The sequence below is a fragment of the Parasteatoda tepidariorum genome, chromosome 9 (assembly GCF_043381705.1).
Source record: "Parasteatoda tepidariorum isolate YZ-2023 chromosome 9, CAS_Ptep_4.0, whole genome shotgun sequence".
In the NCBI taxonomy this organism is placed as follows: Eukaryota; Metazoa; Arthropoda; class Arachnida; order Araneae; family Theridiidae; genus Parasteatoda; species Parasteatoda tepidariorum.
Genome location: NC_092212.1, coordinates 6,594,843 through 6,605,191, shown reverse-complemented (window position 1 = coordinate 6,605,191; position 10,349 = coordinate 6,594,843). Strand labels below are relative to the sequence as shown.

General features: G+C 27.2%; 2 protein-coding genes across 3 annotated transcripts; one reads left to right on the top strand and one right to left on the bottom strand.

Annotated features, from left to right (window-relative positions):
* Nucleotides 1–2,182: 2,182 nt before the first annotated feature.
* On the top strand, nt 2,183–10,349 carry LOC110282339 (RNA-binding protein with serine-rich domain 1). Of its 2 annotated transcripts, none has more exons than XM_021145533.3 (3): nt 2,183–2,720; nt 6,197–6,347; nt 9,937–10,349. In XM_021145533.3, the coding sequence occupies exons 2-3, from the start codon at nt 6,308–6,310 to the stop codon at nt 10,227–10,229; spliced, it is 333 nt and encodes a 110-aa protein (XP_021001192.2). In that variant the 5' UTR covers nt 2,183–2,720; nt 6,197–6,307; the 3' UTR covers nt 10,230–10,349. The 2 variants fall into 2 exon arrangements, with proteins under 2 accessions (XP_021001192.2, XP_042912030.1); XM_043056096.2 differs by lacking the exon at nt 2,183–2,720 and adding an exon at nt 4,339–4,404.
* Nucleotides 8,511–9,928, bottom strand: LOC139426509 (uncharacterized). The gene has a single exon (XM_071185717.1). The coding sequence runs from the start codon at nt 9,775–9,777 to the stop codon at nt 8,689–8,691; it is 1,089 nt and encodes a 362-aa protein (XP_071041818.1). The 5' UTR covers nt 9,778–9,928; the 3' UTR covers nt 8,511–8,688.

Below are 10,349 nucleotides of genomic sequence, written 5' to 3'. Positions count from 1 at the left end.
TGTAGACTTGTATATCACATCGAATTAAATTTAATTAAGTTAATATAATAGAGCACCGTATTAAATCTTTCAAATGTTATCTGATTCATTCATTGTTTTATAATTGGTGTAGTTTTTACTAATTGATTTATTTAGCAACATATTTTCAACTGAATTTACTTGTGCAAAATTCCAGTAAAGTTAAGATTATTTTATAATTATGTATATTTCCCATCAATAATTGATGAAATACCAGAATGTATGTTAGTACTGTAAAATTTCTTAAGCAGAGGTTGTGCAAGCATTACCTTAAACTTTATGCAGTTAAACGATAATCTATGATGCACGATGGCTCAGTGGGGCTTTAGTGAGGGAACTTGTTTATTATTTTGATATCAAGTCTTTCTTTCTATTGCCCCTTCTAAGCCGCATCTTTTGATTTCCACAAGCAACTTTCTTGATGTGGAGTTTTTTGGGAATCTGATAATATGGGTGTATTAGTAAGTATAATGGTGAGTATTTTACCTTATATGTATATGGGTTTTTGTATACATCCTCATAAAAGAGATATATATTGTATTATTAAGTTGTATGTGGATTAACATATACTGCATTATATATGTCTTTTTAGCAGCTAATAGAAATAGTTCATTTAACCTATGGATTTTGGACACCTAGATGTTAAACAATTTTGTATGGTGCGTATTAAGTGTTGCATTATCTTACTAAATCTAAGAGCCAAAGTAGGACAGTTAGTGAGGTATTCTTTGGTGCCCATTGTGTTTTAATTACCATGTCCTATCATGAGCAAAACATTTATGAATGCTAAAGGGGAGAGGTCAGCTTATCCGGTTCACTAGCTTTGAAAATTTACACTAGGGCATTATCAAAAGTGCCTCTCCTTTTGTGGTGGAATAATGACAGTTGGTAAAAATTGTGAAACTTGCATACAAAACGTAAAATAGATGAAATTTGAATGCCTGTATATGAAGATTTAAAAGAAAAATAATGACAATTTCAATGGAATACTTTTATTATTTAATCTTCTAATCACCAATCATTATGTTCGTGCTTATACGTACTGTGTAACTGTTATTGCAAGAGGGTGCATTTTTATCATGCCTAATTTTTTTATTATTTACAGCTTGTACAAGGTTTTCACATGAATTCCCAAATGATAAGTATACTGTGCAGTTTTTACTAGTACACAGGCTTATATACAGTTTTAGTTGGGTAATTTTGTTAATTGATGTTTGTTTTGTGATTTTAATATTTTGTAGTGTGTTAAATGGTTTTTTAAGATAAAATATGCTTCTCTTGGCGTTACTTATTTGATAAATATTTATTACTTCAGTAAGTATAAGGCATAATAGCAGTATAGACTAAAGTACAATATGGCAAGATATCTTATATTTTAAGAAAGGATATACCTATTATTTTTGAAATTTTCTAATCATTCTGAAGTAACATCAAAAGTAACCATTTAAATTTTTATTTTATTTTTAATTACATTATTTTATAATTGTTAGTTATTAAAAATTGGTAATCCATTGTATATTTTAGATAAACTTGTAAGAAAAATAAATCATTTTATTGTACTCAGAATGCAAAGGGTTATTAAGTGGCTGAATTTCCATGAAACATTATTTATTGGCAATAGTTTTTAAATTGTACTTAACTGTTCAAAACCACATAATTAACAACTAAAATGTATAATTTCAGTTAAGTGTCATTATATGCTTGTCTATATTTGTTTCTTCAATTCTAAGAATCTTTTTAAATCTTCTGTGTTACAAATACATATTTTAAGGCAAATTATACTGCGCCTAATCACGTGAGAAATAATAATTAAAGCAGTAAGATTGTCATAATCATATTGAAATTATATTATTTAATCACATTAATTGCAATATTTAATCATGTAAAATTAATTTACATATAATGACACACAACTATAATTTTACCTATTTGTATGAAGTTGGCTTTAAATGTATACAATGTCTTAATGAGAAAAATATGTACTATCACTTAAATAATAGATTTTGTTAATATATAGCTATTTATCTAACTATTCACATGAATTTGGAATGCATATATATGCATACACATGTTAGAAAAATTCGTGGAAATAAAAAATTATCATGTGTTTGCATACTTTTAAAGATATAGCCAAGGATACTATTATATAAGATGTATAGCCAAAGATACTATTATATAAGATTAATTATATGATAGTATATTAGTAGTATAAGTTAATTACTGTAGCTATCAGCACACTTATTTTTTCTTTTCACGAATATAAGACAATTTTAAAAAATCATGTATATTCTAAAAATTCATTGAAAACTTAATATCATTATTAAATGAAAATTTATTCCTCTTATCACCATCTGTTCGTTGAAATTTAGCGCCATCTGGCAATGATTTGATAAACTTTCCATCCAAAGCCGAAAATCTCGCAGCCAGTTATAAAGGGATAGGTTTGCAATATTTGGCACTTTTTCGCTGTTTACAACTGCCAATGTTCGTTCAACTGCCAATGTTCTTTAATGTTCGCCCTGCGCATGCGCAGTTGCTCAGCCGGTTGTACCCGCAGACACAAGTGCGCGCGCACCATGCCTTGTACTGTTCTGAGGCGCTGTGATGTGGCAGAAATCAGCAAAGCGCGCTATTCAACCATGTTTATTTTTTTTTCTGTTGAAACTATAGAGCGCAAAACTGTGAATTAATAATGCTGTGAAGTAAGTAATTTATCATTTTCATTAAACTTTTGTTTGTATTTACAACTGACAAATTTTAATATATTTTTTGTTTTCAATTAGTTGCTTTACGTTGACTGTTTATTTAACACCCCATATATAGAGGATACTTCATCATCGTTCCATATTCACTCTTAGAATTAGATAAATTATAATTATGTAATCTTGCAATTATGACATAAACATTTAAATAGTAGTGATTTTTATTGTGTTTCACGTGTCTTGCAATAATACAGTAGTAAAAGATTTGAATAATGCTGTGCTGTAACGTTTTTCTGTGCTGTCTCGAAAACGTATAGTTATATATTGAAATATTAAAAAAATTTTTTGACAACTTAAGGCGACACGGGACCTTGAAATCATAAAATTTCCAAAAAAATTTTTTTTACTAAAAATGTAAAGATAGTCAGCCTGAATCACGTGTTGTTCAAACTTTTTCGATACGATGATTTTTTATGATTTTATAGCTATTTTTCTGAAAAGTGGGCGTGGCACTTTTGACGTTCCATAAGCTGTCTGTTAGTTTACATTGTAGTTATCATGCTTATTTTGATTTTTTTTTTATGTTCAAATCAATATTTCTATAAAATATTTTTTAATTAGTGTAATGTGACACTGTTTGGTAACGCCAAATTGGAGTTTCGAGTTTTAGTTAATTTACACAAACTGTGAGTTTTAGTTAATTTACACAAAAAAAGTAGTTTTTCTCCGTTAACTTTTTTTGCATAATTTACTTCTATAATTTGTCCCTTGTGTCTGAATATTTGAAAATTTTGCCTGAAAATTTTTCATATGCTTCATATGACTGTTATAAAGACAATGTAGCATTGTTTTCACGAAATATTAATTATAAAGTTTTTTATACAACTTTAACTGTAGGAGGAAATGAAAATTTTCGAAAAAAAAAAGCGTCGGAACTAAAAAATTTTTTTTTTCTCAAAACCTGTTGAAGTGAAACAATAACTGATGCTAGAGAGTCTTTATATCATCATTATCTATCTATAGAAAAAATTTTAAATTATTTGGATGAAATTTCAGACACAAGGGACAATTTTTGTATTTTTTAAAATTTTCATATTTTATTAAATTTTTAAAAAACTTTTGACCAAAATTGTTTTTTCTTCGCCTATTTCCTAAAATATGCTAAAAAATAAATAAATTATGTTCATAATAGTAAAATTAAATTAAAAAACAAGTTTTCATAAATTTTCATTTGAAAGGTCCCGTGTCCCCTTAATTTTGTTGTGCACATCCATGTACAAATTGTTAAGTTAAAGTTTATATGCTCCAGAAAAGAAATTAAACTATTACCAGGAAGATAAGTGCGTTACTGTAGATATGGCACTAGCGAAGACTAGACGAATAATTATATATATTAAAATTTAAATTGCATTTTTAAATTTTATTAATTCTGATATGTATGGGAGTTTCCTATAAAAAACATATTAGTTCAGCAGCAACTGATGAAACCAGTTGTTTTGGTTCAGAAACAGAAGAGTTTTATTATTGATATATATTTAGGATCGAATGTTTATTACACTACATATATATATTTAAAAGAGCATTATTATTAATTAGTATTCAACAATAAACATTTAATGTTTTTTTTTTTTTTACCTTTCAAATGCACCCAAGGTGAAGCAATGGTTGGTTTTAGTAAAAAAAGGTAATTAAATTTTAAGTTTTTTCCCATTTATAATTAAAATAATTATTGCTAATCCCAGAGCTTTCAAGTTATAAAATAAAGGAATTTATTATTAAGAATTTGTCACTAAGATATTTTTTTACTAAGATAGTTTTAATTTAGTTTAAATTAACACTCCTAATAAATTCTTTAAAGTACACATTTTTTATGATATATGATATAATAATTAAAAATATATTTCTATGCTTTTCATCTTTACTAATTTGTTATTTTAACATTGGCCAATATCTTTGGTACTAAATAATATTTATCACCTCTTTCTAATATTGTATGTAACAGTCATTGTTTATAATCACAATGTTATCTTTTGATTCATTGTGTTATTGATAATGATTTCAGTATAATACTAAATGTATTGTTATCATTATGACTAAGATATTTATTTTATTCACTTAGGTGTATTATTGTAGTTTATATCTTGGTTGTTATATTGTAGCTTATGACTTGGTTGCATGGTCTTGGCGACCAATGAGTATTTTCAGATATCTGATATTTCAGTATTCAGACCTCTGATTTTTCCATAAGACATTCTTCGGACAGTTCAATATCTATTTATTTTAATACTATCCAGAGTTTATCAAGGAAAAAAAGCTTAAACCTACCAAGAGAAATTTTCAAATTTTATCAGTTAAAGCTAAATTTCTAATGTTTTTTGTTTTTTGAATTAGGAAATTAAATTGTGCTTTAAAATTAACTATTTCTCTAATAAATATAATTCAAAAACTATACATATAGCATAAAAATGTATAAGTAAAACAAAAATTATTTCAGTGGTCTTAATTTTGTTAACAAATTAGGATATAAATAAACTGATGATAAAGGTTTTGTAGTAAAAATGGAAGATAATCCTGAGGTTAATATTATATTTTATAAAAAAACTGTTAGCTGCAAACAGTAGTTTAATAATAAACATCAATTCATGAAAGCATAAGATGAATGAAATCTATTAATAAGCTTACATTAATGAAATGTGCATGCACATTGTAATTGTTTATTTTTTATTGGAATAATTTATTTGTCTAATTTATTTATTTTGATTTATTTATTAATTCTAATAAACATTTATGTATAGCCAATAAAATCATAAAATTTAGGAAGCAACTGTTAAAGTTTTATGATCCCTTTTCATGCAATACAATTAGATACAATATAAATTAGATACAAACTGATGATTTTTTTTAAATTAAAATATATTACAAGTTTGCAACAAATTAATTTATTGTAAAATACAGTAGAATTATCTTGTGCGGTGAATGTTTAATATGTGCTTTTATATTCCAACGCGTGATTTGGCGATGCTTTTAGGAATTCCCTTTATTTATGTGTTCATTTATAATTTAAAACTGGCTTAGCATTTTCTGATGCATCATTTCCGTAATTTTATAATGCACATAAATGGAAGCCCAAAAGTCTTAAATATCTCTAATTCGTTTCTTTATTAATTCCTTTGTATATACATAGATATATATAGAATATTTCTGAAAAACTCTTTTTATTCCTGGGCAAAAGTCGTCTTTTCCCCAAGGTTTCTGTTGATTTTTACCTTTTATTATAGAAAAAGGCCAGATATTAAACAAACGTTACCCTCTGACTTAAGATTTTTTTGTAACCCGAACTTTTTGACTGTAGTGTTATCTAATACACAATTAGTAAAAAAAAATTTCATCCGAAATTCAGTTGCTATGATGTTTTCAAAATAATTTTATTTTTAAAATGTACTGCAATTTAAGTTTGTGTCTGATTTTTGTTTCAGTTTCTTGGAAAAAGTGTAAAAGTCTGGATCTTTTAAAAAAATCTATCTGCTGTATGATAGAAGAAATTATTTGGTGATGGCTTTCATTGAACTCAGTATCTATCAGATTTTATGTACCGATTCTTGAAGTTCCAAGACTATTTTGTTCCAGGTATATATTATAAATGGTTTTTATATCTGTTTTAATTTCTTTGATACCATTTTGTGCTAAAAATGTTTTGCAATTGCTTTTTAAACTAAGCAATAAAAATTTATCTAATTGATTTCTCATTTTTGTTTAATTTTTAAATAAATCCTACATTTATTTATTCTATGGTATTTTACCAATTGCTGTAACTAACAATTATATTTGTATAATATAATATATGTGAATATGTAAATGTTATTTGTATATGTGAATGTTATTTGTATAATATAATATATGTATAATATATGTGAAAAAAGTCAGATTTTTATCTTACAAACTTTTTTTTTTCTTAATTGTTTTTAAATTAGAACTGAATTTAGTAAACATTAAAATAAACATACAAAAAATTAAATAGAATCTTGAGACATTTCTCAAATATTTAATTAATGAATTGAGTATACATTCAAATAAACATATAATAATTAATGAAATACAAAAAAATAAAGTGAAGTAATTTCTTAAATATTTCAACGCAACGACCGCAGGAATGGGAACTTTAATGTTTTCCACATTTAATAAGCACATGAACAAGAAAACAAATTGTTTGGGTTTAATTTTTGTTTATATGATATCATTACACATATATTAATAAAGGCATATGGATATTACAGCTTAACCTAGTCTGGAGTAATTTGGTTAAAACTTTTTGTAATAATTTGATATAAGCATTCTTTTTCCTTCTAATTATGCAATAATATAATACAGAAATATTACAATAAATAAAAATGATTGTTTCAATTGTGCAAAATAAATAAATCCTACACTATTAACACTGAAGATTTGTGACTGAAATAAATGTATCAAAAATTAAGAAGTTGAATGAGTAAATCTCAATACCAATAGGCTATATTCAAATAGTGACAACATCGATAAAGAATTATGTCAGACATTTCTTATTTTATATAATAAGTTATGGGAGAGGACATTTGCCAAGAAAACAGATTAGTTGTGCTAAATATTAAAAATTTTTAAAGTATTTTATTAAAGTGAAAATTATTGTTTTAGTAAATAATTAGTAGTTTAATTAGATTTAGTAATTGTTTAAAATAAAATTGTCTATGAATATATTGAAATCCATGTCATTTCTCAACTGCTTTAAAAAAATAGTGAAATCAAAATATATATTTTAACTTGAAATTGATTCTTATGTTTTTAAAGGCATCTTAAGAATGCATTCAGTTAAAGAATGTGAAAATAAACATTATTTGGTTTTGAAGTTTATTGTCGTGAATAAAATAAAATATGTTCTTAAATCACCATAATAGGAAATAAAGACAGTTATTGGTGCATTTTTCAAAAAATAAATTATCTGTATAATATAAGCCATCACAATTATGTAACTTTGTATTATTTGCCTGAATAGCATTAACTGCTTCTGAAGTTAATTTTCATTAATAAACTTAAATAATAATATGTATTCAAATATCTCACTATAGGAAATCAATGTTTTAATTTGTCCAATTTATTTATTCAGTTTCATTTTTACACACCAAAAACTTGTCCCAATTTAATGATATTTGGTTTTGAGTTTCTTTTGCAGAACATGTGCAACGCTTTTATACAAATAATAATTTCTTAGACCTGAAATATTTTGAATCATTACGAGTGAAGGATTATAAATTATGAGTTTCAAATTTTTTGCTCAATATGATACCTATTTCAAGACCAAAAACTTTACCTACTTCATTCATAGTAACAGCATTACAGGTATTAATATTAAAAAGTAAAGGTTGAACAACAAAAACATTAAAATTTTTTGCATTTGTAACTGGTAAGAGTTACAAGCGAGGAAATTAAATTACATAATGTTAAATTGTTAATAAAAAATTTATTTCAAATAATACTTTAAACTTATAATAAACTGAAATGTAATCTTCAAAATATACTTTGAGCAAATAACTCATTCATATATCTGGGGGAGGGGACTAATAGTCTGACATTTAAGCTTTATAGCAGAGAACTACCCAAATATCAGCAGAAAATAACCAAAAGAATAAGTTTAAAAAAATTTATATTTAGTTGTAATTAAAAGAATTTGTAGTATTTATTACAATTTTTATAGCCGTTCAGTTAGCATTGAATTTAATATATGTATTTAATTATCTAATCAAAAAGGAAATGGCCATAGAACATTAGGGTTTTTTAAATTAAAATTTGAGCAGAAAAAATACAAAAATTAATGAATTCATAATATGGTAAGTATTAGCACAAGTTATTAAGTGAACAAATTTCATGTTTAAAAAAAATTGTAGCAAAAAAATAAAAGTTAATTTTAAAATCAATTGGGTAAAAAATATTAATTTGACTAGTGTGACTTAGCGTTTGGTCTATTTTTGCTAATATTTAATTTTAGAGATCGTTTCCTTTTTACAGATTTGATTATTTTGCCAGGAGGCCGCCCGCCTGGAACTCTTGTTTTAGTGCGTGTCAAGCCTACTCTCCGTCTGGAAATGGAAGTCGGTTGGACTTTAATTTTTCTTTCACGAAAAGTAGACTTAAAAAACATTAGTTTGTCAAAATCATCGGCTGATTTGATTTGTTTTAATTTATTAACTATATCATTAACTTTTCTATTTTTTAATGTACTTTGACAAAGAACATTTTTTATTCTATCGAGTTCTACAGCCATTTCATTTTTTTTTTCATCATTAGCATCTTGATTGAGAGGTTCTATTTCCATGCCAAAGGTTTCATTTGATTGGTTATTTTCTGCTGACATTTCCTCCTCTAGTAAAGGGGGATTTGAAGTATCTTTTTCTATAAACTCAGAGAAAAAGGAAGGAGGGGGACACTTATCACCTAAAGCTAATTTGGCCAATGCATATTTTTCCTCTACTGAAATGGGGGGTGCATTGGGTAAAGAAAGTTTTTTTTCCATAAGGAAAAAGCACTGGTGTTTGCAAAATGCCCCATGCATTCCAGTTGGGCAAGTGCAAACCCCCAATTCAGTGTTAATAGTGTATGATTTATTTACATCATTTTCACTCTGCACCTCAAACAAATTTGGTGCACACTCTCGCACATTTTCATCTTTAATGTATTTGCTTTTTTCATACACTGATTTAAATATTAAATCTATATTTCTCCTGCGAGAGTGTGCATATTCCAAAAGTTTTCTGGTTAAAAATTTCTCCCAAACCTCCATACAAAATTCGACCAAAGCTACTACGTTAAAGGCTTTGGTTCTATTTAAGACAATATCTTTAACTATGCGAATCGTTGACTCGGCATAGTTGTTGGTATTATTGTCTCTGGTTATTGATCTGTCCAGCAAGACCCATTCTTTTCTTCGTAGGAAAAAAGAGTTAAATCTTGCTACGAATTGTGGATGCTGTTTTTCCTTTAGCAATTCACTTACTGCTTCAGAAAGGTTTGTTTCTGTAGTAGCATACATAACCTAAAAAACAATTCATAATAACAATTTATTTAAACTACTCTTTTATTGTAATATAAGTAAAGTTATAACTAAGAATTTTAATTGCATATATTTCCTAATTTCATACGGTAAGTCTAAGACAGTGGTATTTATATAAGATTATTTTCTATTCCACAGAAGTGTATCTGAAACTCTATTATCAGAAGATGGAGTTCAGCGAGGAGCAGAAGATAGAGCTCAGAGAGGAGCTCAGCACAGAGCAAAGGAGGAAGCTAGCAAAGAGCAGAGGAGCAAGCTCAGCGAGGAGCAAGCTCAGAGAGGAGCAGAAGATGGAGCTCAGCACAGAGCAGAGGAGGAAGCTAGCAAAGAGCAGAGGAGGAAGCTCAGCTAAGAGCAGAGGAGGAAGCTCAGCTAAGAGCAGAGGAGGAAGCTCAGCTAAGAGCACAGGAGGAAGCTCAGCTAAGAGCTGAAGAAGAAGCTCAGCTAAGAGCAGAAGAAGAAGCTAAGCAGAGCAGAGCAGAGGAAGCTAAGCAGAGCAGAAGGAGACGATCGTCAAAGAGTAAAAAAAAAGGACGATCGCCAAAGAGCAA